This window comes from Callithrix jacchus, chromosome 2 (assembly GCF_049354715.1).
Source record: "Callithrix jacchus isolate 240 chromosome 2, calJac240_pri, whole genome shotgun sequence".
Taxonomy (NCBI): domain Eukaryota; kingdom Metazoa; phylum Chordata; class Mammalia; order Primates; family Cebidae; genus Callithrix; species Callithrix jacchus.
The window spans coordinates 10,460,760-10,481,383 of record NC_133503.1 but is presented as its reverse complement, the minus strand read 5'-3'; the positions used below and the strand labels follow the sequence as shown (position 1 = coordinate 10,481,383).

Here is a 20,624-nt window from a genome sequence, read left to right as displayed (position 1 = left end):
GTGAGAAGACCCTGTCTCTAAAAAGTTTTTAAATACTTGGGGGTAAGGTTATCTTCATTCTACGGTCATAAAGTGACACAATAGCTCAGACAGAGACAAATCTACCTACAGCCAGGGTAACTATTGGTTCTCTGATAAATCTCACAGAAGCACACAGAAGAAAGAGAGTTCATCCATTCATTAGTGGGGTTGCCTGCTTACACCCGACTTCATCCTCTTCTCTTTCCCTCTCCCTAAATTCTGGTCTTGTAGCATTTATAGACTGATAACCCCTGAGTATGTATCTCTAGCTAAGCCTTACTTCTGAATTCCAACCTCTTGTGCCCAGTTAGACATCTGTATACCATACTTAAATCTCCAACTGTACTGTAGGTTTTCCCAAAAATAACCTTTCTATCTTCATTCCTTTATTTTTTTCTTTTTTGAGACAGAGTCTCACTCTGTTACCCAGCCTGGAGTGCGGTGGTGCGATCTCAGCTGACTGCAACCTCAGCTTCCCTATCTCCAGTGATTCTCCTGTCTCAGCCTCCCGAGTAGCTGGGATTACAGGCATCCGCCATCATGCCTGGCTAATTTTTGTATTTTTAGTAGAGACAGGGTTTCACTATTTGGCCAGGCTGGTCTCGAACTCCTGACCTCAAGTGATCTGCCCGCCTCAGGCTCCCAAAGTGATGGGATTACAGGGGTGAGGCACTGTGCCCAGCCCCTCCCCATTCTTTTCTATCTCAACAAATATTGCCATCATCCATTTAGGCCTGAGATCTGGAAGATACTATTTTCCTCATCCCCCATGTCCAATCCACTAGCAGGTTTGGTTGATACCCTACAAATATGACCTGCTCCTGAGGTGGGATGGGGAACTGGACTCCAGAGGCAGGGCTTGGGCATCGGACCAAATTAAGGACAAGTAAAATGGGGAAGGGGAAGAAGCACCTCTCATAAGACAGGCCCACCAGTTGCCGTGAGAGTTTACCATTGCTATGGCAACACCCGGAAGTTAGCGCCTCTTTCCATGACAATAACCTGACGATCCGGAAGTTACCACTTTTTGTCTAGAAATTTCTGCATAACCTGCCCCTTAATTTACATAAAATTAAAAGTAGATGTAAATATGACAGCTGCTATTCTGGGCCCACTGCCTATGGGGTAGAATAGGCTCCTCTTTAAGGAGCAGGACCTCTGCTGCTACTGTACACGGCTGCCTGAGTAAAGGTTGCTAACACCAGCCAGGCGCAGTGGCTCACGCCTGTAATCCCAGCACTTTGGGAGGCCGAGGCGGGCAGATCACTTGAGGTCAGGAGTTCAATATCAGGCTGACCAACATGGTGAAATCCTGTCTCTACTAAAAATACCAAAATTAGCTGGGCATGGTGGCGCACGCATGTAATCTCAGCTACTCGGGAGGCTGAGGCAGGAGAATTGCCTGAACCCAGGAGGTGGAGGTTGCAGTGAGCCAAGATCACATCACTGCATTCCAGCCTGGGCAACAGAAGGAGATTCCATTTCAAAAAAAAAAAAAGATCTTATTTAGGCCAGGTGCGGTGGCTCACGCCTGTAATCCCAGTACTTTGGGAGGCTGAGGTGAGTGGATCACTTGAGGTCAGGAGTTCGAGACCAGCCTGGCCAACATGGTAAAACCCGGTCTCTACTAAAAATACAAATATTAGTCAGGTGTGGTGGCGCGCACCTGTAATCCCAGCTACTCGGGAGGCTGAGGCAAGAGCGTTGTGTGAACCTGGGTGGCAGAGGTTGCAGTGAGCTGAGATCGCGCCACTGTGCTACAGCTTGGGCAGCAGAGCAAGACTGTTTTGAGACTGCATCTCAAAAGAAAAGAGAAAGCATGACCAGGCGAAAGGGAAGGAATAGGGTGAGAGCTGGGAGGACGGAGGGAGCAGAAAGGGCCTCCTGGCTTCTGTATATGTGCGTCCTCTTGTTTTTCCTGTTGATTTCCTCACCCTTGGCCATAGCTCCCAAATGCCAAGTTCCAGCTTCTCTGGCCGCTTCCCCGGGAGCGAGCAAAGGACGAGTGTGTGGTGGTTCCCACCTCCTGGTGCCTCTGTTCCATTTGAGAAGCCGAGTACACATTCCAAGATAAATGGCTTCTTTAGTCCCAGGAGACAGGCCCTGGGGCTGATTTCCTGGAATGTGAAATTCCGGTAGCTTGCGAAAGCGCTCAGCCTGTTACTGTTGGCTCCAACCCAGCAAGATGGGGACGTGTGGTCAGGTGATTTCATTTCCTTTCATTTTCTTCTCGCTTATGAAAACATCTCCCCTGAGTAAATGGGAGCAGCCTTGCTGTTTCGCACAGCCACAGCCATCTGTCTGAGACCTCACTGTCCTTGAATTCAGGGGAAGTGGCAGTGATGTCACAGAGACCGGCCTACGTCTTGGTATCTGACAGGCTGCAAGGAGACCCCGGGGGGTTCATTTATTGGGCTAAGCTGGAGAAAATTCTGTGTTGCAGGCCGAAGGAGTTAAGGCCCATGTTCCCCTTTTATCTGAGAATAGATAAGTCTGAGCTGGGCATGATGGTTCCAACTACTTGGGAGGCTGAGGTGGGAGGATCGCTTGAGCCCAGGAGGTCAAGGCGGCAGTGAGCCATGATCATGCCACTATACTCGAGCCTGGGTGACAGAGTAGGACCCTATCAAAAAATACTTAAAAGTAATAAAGATAAAGAATATATACATCTGGATACTCTCAGCTTTCTTGGTCTTCAGTGTTTAGATTCAAAATAGATATTTGAGAATGAGAAAAAGATTTGCCAGGTGTGGGGGCTCACGCCTGTAATCCCAGCACTTTGGGAGGCCAAGGCAGTAGGGTTGCTTGAAGCCAGGAGTTTTGAGACCAGCCTGGTCAACACAGCAAGGCCCTGTTTGTACCAAAAAATTAAAAACCAGCCAGGCATGGTGGTGAATCCCTGTAGTTCTAGCAACTCGGGAGACTGAGGCAGGAAGACCGCTTGAGCCCCGGAATTTGAGGCTGCATGGGCTATGAGAAAATGCTGGTTTCTTCATGTGCGTGTCCACCCACGGTTAGGACACACTACCAAGCAACTGAAACACTCCAAGTGTTTACTGAATGGCTCCCCTGTTCCTGGCACTAGGGCAAACAGCTCAGCAGAGCTCGGTCCCTACTTCCCGGGAACTTACAGTGTAATTGTGGAGAGAACAAATAGTCCAGAAACAAGGAGAAGTAATTAAAGAAGAGCTACCTCTGTGATTAAATTCCCTTCCCTTCTCCTATGGTTACTTGGTTTATCCTCAGAGAAAGTCAATTTCTATTAATGTTACTCTAAACCAAGCACTCCTAGGAAGTTAAGTCTGCAAAACAACAGCATTTATCTACAGCAATGAAGAAACCGGCTTTCGGATTACCTCCACTTCCAGGATTTGTAGCACGAGCTACTCTTTCCTTACCACCAGGTCCCTGAGGACCAGCTTTAACTAATCCTTCTCTGTAGCATCATAATTGAATCCCAGTGCCATGGAGTTCATCTCCTTGACAGCCTGGGCCTTTGGGAAGGCCAGGTGGCTGCTCTGTCCCTTAAGGCACCCAGCAGCCCTCAGGCCCTTCTCCACCCCTAGGTTGAAAGATCTCTTCTACCGCTCCAGTAACCTGCAGTACTTCAAGCGGCTGATTCAGATCCCCCAGCTGCCTGAGGTAAGCGTGCCTGTCTACCTACCCTGGGCACTGCAGAGGCCCCAAGTACCCTCTTAGAGGCTGTCAGGGCCTGGCAAGTGAGCACTGTTTGAGGATGTGTCTCCGTCTTCAGAACCCACCCAACTTCCTGCGAGCCTCAGCCCTGTCAGAGCACATCAGCCCTGTGGTGGTGATCCCGGCGGAGGCCTCGTCCCCCGACAGCGAGCCAGTGCTCGAGAAGGATGACCTCATGGACATGGACGCCTCTCAGCAGGTGAGGACCAATTGGAAGAGGAACTTGGCCTTTCCTCTTGCCTCCAGGTACAGGGGAGAGGCTGGGGGAGACCCTGGCCAAAGCCCATTGACGCTAACCAGGTTCAGCCTTCTCTTCACCTAGTAGCAACCTTGGCTGAGCATCCTGCCCTGTGACTCCCAGAAGGATCATAAACGGGTCTGGATGGGTGCAGCGGCTCACAGCTATAATCCCAGCACTTTGCTAGGCCAAGGTGGGAAGATTGCCTGAGGCCAGTTCAAGACCAGCCTGGGCAACATAGGAAGACCCCATCTTTACAAAAATAAATTAGCCAGACGTGGTGGCACATACCTGTGGCCCCAGCTATGCAGTGAGCTATTATGCCACTGCACTCCAGCCTAGGCAAGAGGACAAGAGCCAGGACCTAAATAAATAAATAAATAAATAAAACCCAAAATAACAAAATTAGACAGGCATGGTGGTCTATACCTCTACTTCCAGCTACTCAGGAAGCTGAGCCAGGAGTTTGAGGCTGCAGTGAGCTATGATTGTACCACTGAACCCCAGCCTGGGCAGTAGAGTGAGAACCTGTCAAAAAAAAAAAAAAAATAGGCCAGATGCAGTGGCTCACTCCTGTAATTCTCAGCACTTTGGGAGGCTGAGGCAGGTGGATCACCTGAGGTTGGGAGTTCAAGACCAGCCTGACCAACATGGAGAAACCCTGTCTCTACTAAAAATACAAAATTAGCCAGGCGTGGTGGTGCATGCCTGTAATCCCAGCACTTTGGGAGGCCGAGGCGGGTAGATCACGAGGTCAAGAGATCGAGACCATCCTGGCCAACATGGTGAAACCCCGTCTCTACTAAAAATACAAAATTAGCCAGGCGTGGTGGTGCATGCCTGTAATCCCAGCACTTTGGGGGGCCGAGGCGGGTGGATCATGAGGTCAAGAGATCAAGACCATCCTGGCCAACATGGTGAAACCCCGTCTCTACTAAATACAAAAAAAATTAGCTGGGCATGGTGGCGCATGCCTGTAATCCCAGCTATTTGGGAGGCTGAGACAGGAGAATCGTTTGAACCCAGGAGGCAGAGGTTGCGGTGAGCTGAGAATGAGCCATTGCACTCCAGCCTGGGTAACAAGAGCAAAACTCCGTCTCAAAAAACAAACAAACAAACAAACAAATCGGTCTGAACCAAACAGAACAGGGCCATCCTCCCATGTCGCTCAGCTGACCCACACACAGTTCTCCGGCTCTCTGACTTACTCTCGCTCCGTTTTGGTCAACCACAGAATTTATTTGACAACAAGTTTGATGACATCTTTGGCAGCTCATTCAGCAGCGACCCCTTCAATTTCAACAGTCAAAACGGCGTGAACAAGGACGAGAAGTGAGTCCAAGCTGGCTTCAAGCAGATGGTATAGGAGCTAAGTTCAGCCATGGTCTGCCTCAAAACAGTAACCAAAGAGGAGGGGCTACTTAGACAAAGAACATCTTGAAGGGTCGGGTGCTGTGGCTCATGCCTATAATCTCAACATTTTGGGAGGATGAGGCAGGAGGATTGCTTGAGGCCAGGAGTTCAAGACCAGCCTGGGCAACATAGCAAGATCCCATCGCTATTAAATAAAAGTAAAACAATTAGCTGGGTGGGGGTATACACCTGTAATCCCAGCTACTCAAGAGGCTGAAGTGGGCCGATCACTTGAGCCTGGGATATCAAGGCTGCAGTGAGCTATGATCGTGCCACTACACTTCAGCCTGGGCAACAAAGCCAGACTCTCTCTAAAACGAAACCAAACACACACACACAAGATGTCTTGATCCTCAAATATTGGCCCCTTTAATCCCAGAAGAAAATCAATAACCATGGATTTACGACTACTAGATTCGTATCTGATTAAGAGTATGAAGTTTCAAAGAACTGTCCCCAAATTAATACCAGCTTTTAATTTCCTCCCCTGAGCACACAATTAAAAGGAGAGGGCTAGAAGCACTATGGAAGCAAACTCATTCCCTTTCTCTTCCCAGGGACCACTTAATCGAGCGACTATACAGAGAGATCAGTGGACTGAAGGCACAGCTAGAAAACATGAAGACTGAGGTATGCCTTGGATCTGCTCTGCCTTTGTCCTTCACCAAAACATGGTAGATTTGAGTGTTACATTTGCATCACACTGGCCAGGCACGGTGGCTCACGCTTGTAATCCCAGCACTTTGGGAGGCTAAGGTGAGAGGATACTTTGAGACCAACCTGGACAACATAGGAAGACCCCATCGCTACAGAAAAATTTTAAGTTAACTGAGGTTGGTGATATGTACCTGTCATCCCAGCTACTTGGGAGGCTGAGGTGGGAGGATCACTTGAGCCCAGGAGTTGGAGGCTGCAATGAGCCATGATTGCACCCCTGCACTCCAGCCTGGGCAAAAAGGCAAGACCCTGTCTCCAAAAAAAAAAATAAAGAAAGAAACTGCATGGGCCGGGCATGGTGGCTCACGCCTGTAATCCCAGCACTTTGGGAGGTCAAGGTAAGGTAGAAAGATTAGCCAAGGTTGGGAGTTTGAGACCAGCCTGGGCAACATGGTGAAACCCCGTCTCCACTAAAAATACAAAAATTAGCCAGGTGTGCTGGGAGGCACCAGTAATTCCAGCTACTCGGGAAGCTGAGAGCTGAGAATTGCTTGAACTTGGGAGGCAGAGGTTGCAGTGAACTGAGAAAAAATTACCTCACATAATCACATAGGCACTTTTTGGTCCACATCCTTAGGACAGGTTAATTAGTAGAAACGAGCCAGATGTGGTGGTATGCGCCTGTGATCTCAGCTACTCAGCAGGCTGAGGTGGGAGGATCACTCAAGCCCAGGAGTTTGAATCCAGCCTGAGCAACATAGTGAGACCCCCATCTCTAAAGCCAAACAAAAACTGGTAGAAATGTTAACTCCAAAAGAAACAGGTCTTCCTGTGGCCTCTGCCCTTGAGGGCAGCGTTTAGGCCAGGGACAGTATCGCTGTGATACCCAGAGATGACCCTGGGCCCCCACAAGGCTCAAAAGCTGTGGGAAACAAGACTAGACTTTCTCACACGATGATAAGGAGAGATTGGCATGCCAGGCGCAGTGGCTCACACCTGTAATCCCAGCACTTTGGGAGGCCCAAGCAGGAGGATCACTTGAGCCCAAGAGATCAAGACTAGCCTGGGAAACATAGCAAGACCCCATCTCTACAGAAGACTTTTTTTTTTTTTTTTTTGAGACAGTGTTTCACTCTTTTTCCCCAGGCTGGAGTGCAATGGTGCGATCTCGGCTCACTGCAGCCTCTGCCTCCCAGGTTCAGGGTTATAGGCATGCGCCACCACACCCAGATAATTTTGTATTTTTAGTAGAGACAGGGTTTCTCCATGTTGGACAGGCTGATCTTGAACTCCCGACCTCAGGTAATCTGCTTGCCTTGGCCTCCCAAAGTGCTGGGATTACAGGTGTGAGCCACTGTGCCTGGCCCTATAAAAAAAACTTTAAAAATTAGCTGGACAAAAATTACCTGTACTGCTGGCTTCTTGGGAGGCTAAAGCTAGAGGATCTCTTAAGCCCAGAAGGTTGAGGCTGCAGTGAGCCAGGATCACCTCACTGCACTCCAGTCTGTGAGAGTGATACCCTGTCTCCCCCAACCAAAAAATAAAAAAGAAGAAGATGGCTATGTGCAGTGTTGGTGCTGCATCAATAACTGCCCCTCAGAGTGGCTGGTCAGGTGACCTTACGCGCAGGGACAGCCACCACTACTCCTGGCCACTCTAAAGAGGACCACAATTGCCCTGCCATCATCCTCTGTTACTGCTGATTGACCAGACCGCCCAAGCCTACTGAGACACGGGGGGTTGACTTGGGGAACCGGGTATTTACGTGGAAGCATGGTAGGACCCGCTTCTCCGGTTCACACCCATGACCCGTGGCAGTGGGCGGTTGGCCTCATGACCCGAGTCCCCCACAGAGCCAGCGAGTCGTGCTGCAGCTGAAGGGCCGCATCAGCGAGCTGGAAGCAGAGCTAGCCGAGCAGCAGCACCTGCGGCAGCAGGCGGCCGACGACTGTGAGTTCCTGCGGGCAGAACTGGACGAGCTCCGGAGGCAGCGGGAGGACACCGAGAAGGCTCAGCGGAGCTTGTCTGAGATAGAAAGTGAGTGGCGGGTGGGGGCGGTGGCGGAGGTAGGGGCCGGCTCAGGGCGCAGGCCCGGGCAGCAGAGCCCAGCTGGACTCAGGATGAGGCACAGAGGCTGGGCAGGGGAGACCCCACAGCTGTGTCCTTCTAGAAGCACTGTCAGGAATGCCAGCTCTTAGCCTCAGTCTAGAGGGCGGGTTTGAGTCCTGCAGGCACAAAGGCCTGTGTGAGGCACCGCTGAGCACATAGATGGTATAGACAATGGCGCTGAAGTGCTTGCCCTGGGCAGTGGATGCTAAGGGAGAAGAGAGAGGATTGAGGTCCTGACAAAGAAATTGACACAAAAGCTGAGAGCCGACCGGGCACAGTGTCTCATGCCTGTAATCCTAGCACTTTGGGAGGCCAAGATGGAAGGATTGCTTGAGGCCAGAAGTTCAAGACCAACCTGGGCAGCATAGCAAGACCCCGTCTCTAGAAAAAATAAAGATTAGCCAAATGTGGTGGCACATGCCTGTAGTCTCAGCTACTTTTGAGGCTGACGCAGGAGTATCACTTGAGCCCAGGAATTCAAGGCTGTAATAAGCTGATCATACCACTGCACTCCAGCCTCAGTAATGGAGACCCTTATCTCTAAAAAAATTTAATTAGTTTTTTTTGAAAAGCTGAAAGCCCAGATAGAATAAATGCCACGTATGTAAGTGCTAAAGAGGCATGAGGCCCTGGTTGATTATTTTTTTGTTTTCTTTTCTTTTCTTTTTTTGAGGCAGAGTCTCACTCTGTCCCCCAGGCTGGGCTCACTGCAACGTCCGCCTCCCAGGTTCCAGCAATTCTCCTGCCTCAGCCTCCTGAGTAACTAAGACTACAGGCACACACCACCATGCCTGGCTAATTTTTGTATTTTTAGTAGAGATGAAGTTTCACCATGTTGGCCCGGCTGGTCTCGAACTCCTAACCTCAGGTGATCCCCCACCTCAGCCTCCCAAAGTGCTGGTATTGTAGGTGTGAGCCACCTCGCCTGGCCCCTGGCTTGATTTTTAACCAGTGGAATTCTTCTTAAAGATGACTTCCCAGAGAAGTTTCTGTAAGTAGGATTTCCAAGGGAGAAAAACATATATGGATTCCTGAAATCGAAGGAGGATCTTTGGCCAGGCACGGTGGCTCACACCTGTAATCCCACGGAGGCGGGTGGATCACCTGAGCCCAGGAGTCTGAGACCAGCACGAGCACCATAGTGAGACCGTGTCTCTACAAAAATTAGCCAGGTGCGGTGGCATGTGCCCATGAGCCCAGCTACTCAGGAGACGGGGGTGGGAGGATGGCTTGAGCCCAAGGAGGTCGAGGCTGCAGTGAGCAGTGATTGTGCCACTGTACCCCAGCCTGGGTGACAGCAAAACTGTCAAAACAAAACAAGGAGGATCTTCAAGGGACCCTGGCTCATTGCAAGGAGGGCAAGGGTCCCTGCTAGGGTAGACTCCTCACCTTGGTCCTTGACAATACAGGGAAAGCGCAGGCCAATGAACAGCGGTATAGCAAGCTAAAGGAGAAGTACAGCGAGCTGGTTCAGAACCACGCTGACCTGCTACGGAAGGTAGGACCCTCGGCCCCCATCACCATCCTGCAGGCCCCGCACCTCGGGGGAGAGAGCGGCTCAGACCTGCGGCTTCCCCGAGGCCGGCACCCCCTCTATTGATCTCTAAGGCATTGCCACCATCTCGGGAACCACACCTTTTCAGGCTGCCTTGCCTCTGTGTCTTGGGCTCTGTCCTGGCTGCCAGCCCCATTGTAGGTCACCCACCTTCTTTATTATTTTGGAAATACGTGAGTGGCAAGCATCTGAAGGTGATGGTTCTGTTCCCGCTTCCCTCTCAGTAGGAAAGTGATTCCCATATCTGACTCTAGGGGGCGCACAGCCAGAGTGTGGTCGTTTATCCTAGGAGGAGGATGTCCGCTAAGCTTTGGATCCCCTGGTTCAAGACACTGTTCTTTTGCAGAATGCGGAGGTGACCAAACAGGTGTCCGTGGCCAGACAAGCCCAGGTAGATCTGGAACGAGAAAAAAAAGAGCTGGAGGACTCATTGGAGCGCATTGGTGACCAGGGCCAGCGGAAGGTGAGTGGGAGAAGGAGCGCTCGGGAAATGAAGGAGGGTGCTGTCGAGTTAGTGGAGGGGGCTTCGTGGTCTTCTGCTCCGTGGGCAGTTCTGTGGGTTGGTTGGCATCACACCGCAGGGAGCAAACCATGGCAGCCACACAGAACAGCAAGACACTGTCACCAGCGCATACACGAAATAATGGAAGGACCCAAGTTACATGGATTTAATCAGCAAAGGCTTTCCAAGGATGAGTCTGGAGGAGAGTCTGGGGAAAGGAAAATACATGGGTAGCAGAGAGACAGGGACGAGCATTATTTACAAATACTTGCAGACAGGCCAGTCACGGTGGTTCATGGAATCCCAGCGTGAGGGAAGATGGCTTGAGGCCAGGAGTTCCAAGCCAGCCTGGGTCACCAAGTGAGACCTTGTGTCTACAAAAAAAAAACTAAGAAATTAGCTGGGCGTGGTAGCGCATGCCTGTAGCCCCAACTACTTGGGAGGCTATGCAGGAAGATTGTGAGCCCAGGAGTTTGACACTGCAGTGAGCTGTGATCATGCCACTGCACTCCAGCCTGAGCAACAGAGCAAGACAAAAAAAAATGTAAAAATTAGCCAGGTGTAGTGGTGTCTATGCCTGCGATTCTAGCTACTTGGGAAGCTCAGGTGAGAAAATTGCTGATCACAGTTTGAGATCGAGGCAGCAGTGAGCTATGATTGCCTCTCTGCACCCTAGCCTGGGTGACAGAATGAGACCCTATCTCTATTTAAGAAAAAGTCTGGTGCAATGGCTCACACCTGTAATACCAGCACTTTGGGAAGCAGAGGTGGATGGATCACCTGAGGTCAGGAGTTTGAGACCAGCCTGACCAACATGTTGAAACCCCTCTCTACTAAAACTACAGAAAAATCAGCCAGGCGTGGTGACCCGTGCCCATAGTCCCAGCTACTTGGGAGGCTGAGACGGGAGAATTGCTTGAACCTGGGAGGCAGAGGTTGCAGTGAGCTGAGATTGCACCACTACACTCCAGCCTGGGCAACAGAGCGAGACTCCATCTCAAAAAAAAAAATGCAAGAGAATATCATTATGTTGGGGGAGGACTGATCAGCAGATCAGAGGCTTAGCGGCAGAGTTAGAGATGTCGGAGAGATCAAACCACATGTCTTAGATTTAGAAGAGTAGCTTTCACACTTTTCTGTGACCACATATAAAATCTACATCTGTCTCACAGAAATACAAGTTTCACCAAGCAATACTTATCCTTACTATGTAAATTCATTTGGATATTTCTGTTCTATTAAATCCATTTTTTAAATGATAGCTGTGAATTCTTACTAATGAGCCTCAACCCACTCTTTGAGAAACACCGAAGAAAGAGTCATTTGGAGCTGGAGAGATGCTGTGGCTCAGCAGTACACCGGCTGTTGGGGGGCCTGGATTTAAGATCCAGATGCTGTGGCTCAGCAGTACACCGGCTGTTGGGGGGCCTGGATTTAAGATCCAGATGCTGTGGCTCAGCAGTACACCGGCTGTTGGGGGGCCTGGATTTAAGGTCCAGATGCTGTGGCTCAGCAGTACACCGGCTGTTGGGGGGCCTGGATTTAAGGTCCAGATGCTGTGGCTCAGCAGTACACCGGCTGTTGGGGGGCCTGGATTTAAGGTCCAGATGCTGTGGCTCAGCAGTACACCGGCTGTTGGGGGGCCTGGATTTAAGGTCCAGATGCTGTGGCTCAGCAGTACACCGGCTGTTGGGGGGCCTGGATTTAAGATCCAGATGCTGTGGCTCAGCAGTACACCGGCTGTTGGGGGGCCTGGATTTAAGGTCCAGATGCTGTGGCTCAGCAGTACACCGGCTGTTGGGGGGCCTGGATTTAAGGTCCAGATGCTGTGGCTCAGCAGTACACCGGCTGTTGGGGGGCCTGGATTTAAGGTCCAGATGCTGTGGCTCAGCAGTACACCGGCTGTTGGGGGGCCTGGATTTAAGGTCCAGATGCTGTGGCTCAGCAGTACACCAGCTGTCGGGGGGCCTGGATTTAAGGTCCAGATGCTGTGGCTCAGCAGTACACCGGCTGTTGGGACGCCTAGATTTAAGATCTAGTTTGGTTTGGGTAGTATGGACTCAAGCATGACATTTGGGAAATATTTCTAAGGTTCCTTCCTGGAAGCCAGGTGCAGTGGCTCATGCTTGTAATCCCAGCACCTTGGGAGGCCAAGGCCGGAGGATTGCCTGAGGTCAGAAGTTGGAGACCAGGGTAGCTGACATGGCAAAACCTCATCCCTAGCTACTCGGGAGGCTGAGGCAGGAGAATTGCTTGAACCCGGGAGGCGGAGGTTGCAGTGAGCCAAAATCGCATCACTGCCTTCCAGCCTGGGTGATGAGAGTGAGACTGTGTCTCATAAATAAATAAATAAATACCATTCTTTCCTTGACATTCCACTTAGCCAGAAGAAACATTTTCAGTACACTCTGGGGTCTCGCCTCCTCCCATGCTGCATTTTTGGGGGGTGTAACTTATGTACAGTAGAGTTGACAGATCTCTTTTTGATCGCTTGGGACATTTTTACGTTTTTATATCCTTTACTGCCACCACTCAGATCAGAGTCCCTCTGCTTTTCTTCTCTTTCAGACTCAAGAACAGCTGGAAGTTCTAGAGAGCTTGAAGCAAGAACTTGCCACAAGCCAGCAGGAGCTCCAGGTTCTCCAAGGCAGCCTGGAAACGTCTGCCCAGGTAAATGCCTCCTTTCACTTTTTTTTTTTTTCCTGAGACAGGGTCTTCTTCCATCACCCAAACTGGAATGCAGTGGCGCAATTTCAGCTCACTGCAGCCTCCACCTCCCTGGGCTCAGTTGATCCTCCCACTTAGCCCCGAAAATATCTGGGACTGTAGGCACACACCACTACACCCGGCTTTCACTATGTTAACCAGGCTGGTCTCGAACTCCAGGGCTTAAGTGATCCGCCCACCTCGGGCTCCTAAAGTGCTGGGATTACAGGCACGAGCCTCCACGGCTGGCCTCCTTTCTTGCCCCACCCCTGGCTTCGGCATTGCTCTCATCCACCATCGCTGGCCTGGCCAAGTCGGCCCCAGCTGCAATCAGAGCATCCTTGGGTGGGAATCAGAGTGGCAGGTTCAAGAGCCATCACCTCTCAGTCCTTGTAGCCAGGTGGTGGGTTGGAACTCTGGGCAGTGGGGACTGTTTAACCCGATCAGCGTCTCCCTCTTTCCTTGCGGTCACCTTTTCAGTCAGAAGCAAACTGGGCAGCCCAGATCACCGAGCTAGAGAAGGAGCGGGACAGCCTGGTGAGTGGCGCAGCTCACAGGGAGGAGGAATTATCTGCTCTTCGGAAAGAACTGCAGGACACCCAGCTCAAACTGGCCAGCACAGAGGCAAGTAACAGACGTGGAAGCGAGCGAGCACCAGTGACCTCCCACCAAGGGCTCTGCGCGTGCACGGAGGCCGGGAAGACTCCGGGGCTGCTGTGAAGTGGGTGGGGCCTTGGCCTGATTGTGAAGGCATTCTGTAGGTATAATGCCAGCCCCTGATGCCGGCAGGCCCTGCATTTCCTGCAGAGACCATGAGGGAAAGCAGAGTGCTCTCTTTTTTGTATGACAAGGGAAATTTGGCATTCTCTCCCAGGCATGAGAAGGGGATGCAGTAATCCATCCCCCGAGCCCCTGTGGGCCGCAGCATACCCTGTGCACAGAGTTAAAGCAGCTTCCTCTGTCTCAGGCTAACTGGCTTGGACCTCACTGGCCATGACTTGAGCTAAGATGCTAGGAGCTCAGTCGGGTCCGACCCGCAGACTCTGACCCAGCAAAGGACGAACAAATGCACTCAGACACACGTATCCCGTGAAAGAGCAGGCTAGGGGACCAGGCCGCTTATGGACACCGAAGAGGATGCTGTCAAGAGTCAGCAGCCATGGCCCCACCAGCCAGACCCCTGGGCCTCTGTTTAGTACAGATTTAATGGCAAAGGCCTAAAGCAAACACCATTTGTGGGTAATAACCTTTGCTGACCCCCTGAGTAGAGAGCAGTCATCTACCCTTGGATGTGCAAAGGTCGGTCTTAGGACCACATGAGTAAACAAGCTGTTTAGATAAATCCCCCTACATTCCTATGTATCTGCTCTATAGCTATTTGCTCAAGGAAAGGGGATTAGGCTGCCTTCAGACTTAGCCTCCTTCCCAAGGCCTTTGCAAAACCTCCCGGCCTTCCAAGGTTTACATCCTTTTCCTACAATTTCTCCCACCACCCTGACTGAACTCCTACAGGACTCTAACCAGGTCATGCTGCTCAGGTTCATTATGGAGTGTAGGGCAGAGTCTCACCTCCCTGGACCCTTTTTAGGAATCTATGTGCCGGCTTGTGAAAGACCAACGAAAAAGGCTTCTGGTGGGGTCCAGGAAGGCTGCGGAGCAGGTGATACAAGACGCCCTGAACCAGCTTGAAGAACCCCCTCTCATCAGCTGCGCCGGGTCTGCAGGTACACTTGCAATTGCTCAGCTGGCAGGGGCCAGGTCCTTACAGACTGAGACTCTGTTGTTGTACAGTCTCACGTGAGACTTAGCACAGGGGCACTCCGCTCAGTGGCATGTCAGCATTACCTTAGGGGTGCCCAGGCCCCATTCTAGATCAGTTAAATTTGGAAACTCTGTGCATTAGTATTTTCTTTTCTTTTTTCTTTTTGAAATAGGGTCTTAGTCTGTTGCCTAAGCTGGAGTGCAGTGCAGTGGCTCACTGCAACCTCTGCTTCCTGGGCTCAAGAAATCGTCCCCACTCAGTCTCCCAAGTAGCTGGAACTGCAGGCACACAACGCCACGCCCAGCTAATTTTTGTTCTTGTTTTGTTTTTGAGATGGAGTCTTGCTCTTGTCGCCTAGCCTGGAGTGCAATGGTGCAAACGCGGCTCACTGCAACCTCCGCCTCCCAGGCAAGCAATTTTCTTACCTCAGCCTCCTGAGTAGCTGGGATTACAGGCATGCGCCACCATGCCCAGCTAAATTTTGTATTTTTGGTTTCACTGTGTTGGCCAGGCTAGTCCAGAACTCCTGACCTTGTGATCCACCTGCCTCAGTCTCCCAAAGTGCTGGGATTACAGGCGTGAGCCACTGCACCAGCCAATTTTTATATTGCTTTTAGAGATGGGGTTTCACCACATTGCCCAGACTGGTCTTGAAGACCTGGGCTCAGGCAGTCCCCCTACCTTGACCTCCCAAAGTGCTGGGATTACAGGCATGAGCCACCATGCCTGGCCTGGGCTAATTTTTTAATCTTTGGTAGAGATGAGGTCTCACTGTATGCCCAGGCTGGTCTCAGACTTCTGAACTCGCACCTTGGCCTCCCAAAGTGCTGGGATAACAAGCATGAGCCACCACACTAGGCCTAGCAGTAGTATTTTCTAAAGGCCCCAGGTGTGATAGCCACCACTTTAGACAGTGGGTCACACTGACAAGAAAATCCACCAGGAGCAGACAATTCTGTGTTTCTGTATGGAAGAAACTATGTTCTGAATGAAGAGGTGGTTGCTCATGAACTTCACTTCTAGGCAGGAAGCCTTCCCACTAGGTAAGCTCCTCCGTTCGGCACTTAATTGACGAGGATGAAGCCAGCTGTGAGAACTTGCCCTGACCTTACCCTGTGTTCCCTCTCACAGATCATCTCCTCTCTGCTGTCACATCCATTTCCAGCTGCATCGAGCAACTGGAGAAAAGCTGGAGCCAGTATCTGGCCTGCCCAGAAGGTAAGAAGGGCCAAGGAGAGTCTCTGTCATTAGTGACGGTGGGAATGCATTCAGAAGCACCTGAATGCGGGAACAGTTTCCCCTGCATCAGGAAAGGTGTGTAGGCAACTCATGAAACAGGGGAGAAGAGGCTCTGAGAGTGACATCATCAACCAGACTGAGAAACTTCCTTTTCCCAACAGACCTCAGTGCACTTCTCCATTCCATAACCCTACTGGCGCACTTGAGCAGAGATGCCATCACTCACGGTGCCACCACCAGCCTCAGAGCCCCACCTGAGCCTGCTGACTGTGAGTGCCAGGGCATGAGGGGCTGCTCATGTACCAGAGGAGTAGGGGGTCTTTAAAAGTCTCTGTTGATCTGGGCGAGGTGGCTCACGCCTGTAATCCCAGCACGTTGGGAGGCTGAAGCAGGCAGATCACCTGAGGTCAGGAGTTCGAGAACAGCCTAAACAATATGGAGAAACCCTGTCTCTACTAAAAATACAAAAATTAGCTGGGCGTGTTGGCGCATGCCTGTAATCCCATCTACTCGGGAGGCTGAGGCAGGAGAATCACTTGAACCCTGGAGGTGGAGGTTGCAGTGAGCTGACAACAGCCTATTGCACTACAGCCTAGACAGCAAGAGTGAAACACTTTAAAAAAAAAAAAAAAGTCTCTGTTGGGCGGAGCATGGTGGCTCATGCCTGTAACCCAGCACTTTGGGAGGCCAAGGTGGGCAGATCACTTGAGATCAGGAGTTCAAGAACAGCCTGGCCAACATGGTGAAACCCCGTCTCTACTAAAAATATAAAAATTAGCCGGGCATGGTAGTGCACCTGTAATCCCAGCTACTCAGGAGGCCGAGGCAAGAGAATCGCTTGAACCCCGGAGGCAGAGTTTGCAGTGAGCCAAGATCGAGCCACTGCACTCCAGCCTGGGTGACAGCGCAACTCCGTTTCAGAAAAAATAAAAAGTATCTGTTGCCTTGCATCTCTAGCACTGACCGAGGCCTGTAAGCAGTACGGCAGGGAAACCCTCACCTACCTGGCCTCCCTGGAAGAAGAGGGAACCCTTGAGAATGCTGACAGCACCGCCATGAGGAACTGCCTGAGCAAGATCAAGGCCATTGGCGAGGTACTTGCAATAGCATCATTGAGGAGCATTGTTATTCTTCTGGGTGTGCATCCCGGTGAATGGCCAGGGAACTGACAATGTTCTGAGCCAGTTCTTTCTGTACTTACAACTTGACTCCACAAAGAGATTATTAAAATTGGAACATCTGGCCTGTAATCCCAGCACTTTGGGAGGCTGAGGCAAGCAGAGCACTTGAGATCAGGAGTTGGAGACCAGGCTGGCCAACAGAGTGAAACTCTGTCTCTACTAAAAATATAAAAATTAGCCCAGCATGGTGGTGCCTGCCTGTAATCCCAGGTACTCGGGAGGCCGAGGCAGGAGAATCACCTGAACCCAGGAGGCAGAGGTTGCAGTGAGTCGAGATCAAGCCATTGCACTCCAGCCTGGGCAACAGAGCAAGATCCATCTGAAAAAAAATAAGATCACTTGAACCCAGAAGTTTGAGACAGGCCTGGGCAACAAAATGAGAACCTGCCTCTTTAAAAATAAAAATTAAAAACTTTTTAAAAGGGCTGTGTGCGGTGGCCCATGCCTGTAATCCAAGCACTTTGGGAGGCCAAGGCGGGCAGATCATGAGGTCAGGAGTTCGAGACAAGCATGACCAACATGGTGAAACCCCGTCTCTACTAAAAATACAAAAATTAGCCAGGCATGGTGGCATATGCCTGTAATCCCAGCTACTCAGGAGACCGAGGCAGGAGAATCACTTGAACCCGGAAGGCAGAGGCTGCAGTGAGCTGAGATCATACTATTGCACCCCAGCCTGGGTGACAGCAAGACTCCATCTCAAAAAAAAATTAAATTAAATAATTGTTTAAAAAAGGGAAAACCTAAGCTCCCGAAGGACCTTCCAGCTATATTTAATTCACTGGCTGTTAGCTGAGGATCTGCTGTGTGGCCATGACTACACTAGCAATATGAAAGAAATGTAGGCAGCTCCCCTGTCTCTGAGGATTTTTATCTAAATGGGCAGGTAATACCCCACACGAAAATAATAGTGTACTTATTCCTTTACTAAAGATGTACTGACCAAGCACGGTGGCTCACACCTGTAATCCCTGCACTTTGGGAGGGCAAGGCAGGAGAATCACTTGAGGGCAGGAGTTCAAGATCAGCCTAGTCAACGTAGTGAGACCCCGTCTCTACAAAAGTAAAAAAAAAAATGAAATTAGACAGGTATGAGATCAGGCACCTATAGTCCCAGGTACTCAGGAGGCTGAGGTAGGGGGATCACTTGAGCCCAGGATTTGGAGGCCACAGTGAGCTATGATTGTGCCACTGCACTCCAGCCTGGGCAACAAAGCAACACCCTGCCTCTGCTATAAATGAGTAAGTAGTGAGTATGTCCTGTATAGCAGAAATTGGGTTAGGTAGAGTTACATAGGGACAGAGAAAACATGGACTCTGGGAAAGAAAAATAAGAAAACCATTTCTATGCAGTAGAAATTTTTTTCCCCAATGTTATAAATTGGAATATATTGGTTAAAATAAGAGGATAGGGCTGGGCGTGGTGGCTCACACCTGTAATCCCAGCACTTTGGGAGACCGAGATGGGTGGATCACCTGAGGTCAGGAGTTTGAGACCAGCCTGGCAAACAGGGCAAAACCCCATCACTGCTAAAAATAGAAAATGTTAGCCAGGTGTGATGGTGAGCACTTGTGGTCCCAGCTACTCAGGAGGCTGAGGCAGGAGGATCACCTAAGCCTAGGAGCTCAAGACTGCAGTGAAACATGATCACACCACTGTACTTCAGGTGACAGAGACCCTGTCTCTAAAAAGAAAATGAACAATAAAGATCAGGGCTGGGCATGGTGGCTCACGCCTGTAATCCCAGCACTTTGGGATGCTGATGCAGGCAGATCAGTTGAGGCCAGGAATTCAAGACCAGCCTGGCCAACACAGTGAAATCCCATCTCTATTCAAAATCTAAAATTAGCCAGGTGTGGTGACTAATTTTGTAATCCCAGCACACCTGTAATCCCAGCTACTTGGGAGGCTAAGGCAGGATAATGCCTTGAGCCCGGGAGGCGGAGGCTGGAATGAGCTGAGATTGTACCATTGCACTCCAGCCTGGGTAACAGAGTGAGACTCTCAAAAAAAAAAAAAAAAAAAAAAGATTATCTTCATTTTTGCCTCCCTAAATAAGAGTGTTGGTTTCACATGTTATAGACTGTAGGTAAATGGATACTGTACATATTCTTCTACAATTTGCTTTTTTCACTCCATATTCTGTGAGATTAATCCAAGAAGATACATTCATTGTTACTGCTCTTTAGTATCTATTGTGTAAATATAGCTTCATTCATCTGTCTGTTCTCTTGGTGATGGACATTTGGTTTATTTCCGGTTCAGGCCGTTATGAATTTGCCCCTATGATCATACATGCGCATATCTCCTGATGCTCACATGTAAGTTTCTCTAGAGTATATACGTAGAAACAGAATTACTAGGTTATAGGACGAATCTCACACATGGAATGTTGAGTGAAAAATTAAGTCATGGAAAAATACATAGAGTATGATTCCTTTTATATAAAGACTCAAACATTCAAACTTAACAATATGTTGTTTAGGGATACATCTACATGGAGTTAAAAAGTAATAACAATAAGACAGGCCGGGCGTGGTGGCACACGTCTGTCATCCCAGCACTTTGGGAGGCCAGAGCAGGAGGATCACTTGAGGCCAGGAATTTGATACCACCTGCACTACCAAGCGAGACCCTGTCTCTACAAAAAAAAGTTTAAAAGTTAGAAGAGTGGTGCACGCCTGTTTTCCCAGCTACTCAGAAGGCTGAGACAGGAGGATCACTTGAGTCTGGGAGTTGGAGGCTGCAGTGAGCTGTGATCGCACCACTACACTCTAACCTGGGCAACAGAGCAAGAGTTTGTCTTTAAAAAATAAAAATAGGCCGGGCGCAGTGGCTCACGCTTATAATCCCAGCACTTTGGAAGGCCGAGGTGGGTGGATCACGAGGTCAAGAGATCGAGACCGTCCTGGCCAACATGGTGAAACCCAGTCTCTACTAAAAATACAAAAATTAACTGGGCCCGTTGGCGCATGCCTGTAATCTCAGCTCCTCAGGAAGCTAAGGCAGGAGAATCGCTTGAACCTGGGAGGCAGAGGTTGCAGTGAGCTGAGATCGTGCCACTGCACTTCAGCCTGGGTGACAGAGTGAGACGCCATGTCTCAAAAATTAATAAATAAATAAGACATGACAATCACTCTCTTGAATTCTGTGTCTCTTGGGGCAGAAGGCAGGGAGGGAGGAGGTAGAATCAGCACATGCAAGTCCAAAGAGCATTTCAAAGGTATTGATGATGTTTCTTACAGTATTCCTTAAGTTTTAAGTTGGGTGGTGGACGACATGCATGTTTAATTCTTATCCTTTGAACCACACGTGCATATTTTATACCTTAGTGTGTATAACACATCATGTTTTAAGAAGTCATGGCCTTTGCTATTAGTCAGGGCTCAGTTCAAATCCCTGCCCTGCCATTTATTAGCCCGACTGTAGTGAGGCGGTTCTACCTCTGGCCCTTGGCTTCCTATCTATACAGTAGGAATAATAACTGCCTCATATGATCGCTATGGAAGCAAAGTTAAGTCAGGTTCAAAGTGGAATATATCAT

General features: G+C 50.0%; 1 protein-coding gene across 8 annotated transcripts in view; it reads left to right on the top strand.

Annotated features, from left to right (window-relative positions):
* HIP1 (huntingtin interacting protein 1) overlaps positions 1 to 20,624 on the top strand; it is a 207,594-nt gene that overhangs the window by 169,056 nt on the left and 17,914 nt on the right. For all 8 annotated transcript variants that reach the window (XM_035280273.3, XM_035280268.3, XM_035280261.3 and 5 more), the window contains exons 10-22: positions 3,588 to 3,663; positions 3,776 to 3,916; positions 5,190 to 5,287; positions 5,926 to 5,998; positions 7,879 to 8,062; positions 9,544 to 9,632; positions 10,036 to 10,152; positions 12,760 to 12,861; positions 13,378 to 13,521; positions 14,486 to 14,621; positions 15,791 to 15,877; positions 16,060 to 16,167; positions 16,856 to 16,992. In XM_035280273.3, the coding sequence (XP_035136164.3) occupies positions 3,588 to 3,663; positions 3,776 to 3,916; positions 5,190 to 5,287; positions 5,926 to 5,998; positions 7,879 to 8,062; positions 9,544 to 9,632; positions 10,036 to 10,152; positions 12,760 to 12,861; positions 13,378 to 13,521; positions 14,486 to 14,621; positions 15,791 to 15,877; positions 16,060 to 16,167; positions 16,856 to 16,992 (1,492 nt within the window). The remainder of the gene's footprint in view (positions 1 to 3,587; positions 3,664 to 3,775; positions 3,917 to 5,189; positions 5,288 to 5,925; positions 5,999 to 7,878; positions 8,063 to 9,543; positions 9,633 to 10,035; positions 10,153 to 12,759; positions 12,862 to 13,377; positions 13,522 to 14,485; positions 14,622 to 15,790; positions 15,878 to 16,059; positions 16,168 to 16,855; positions 16,993 to 20,624) is intronic.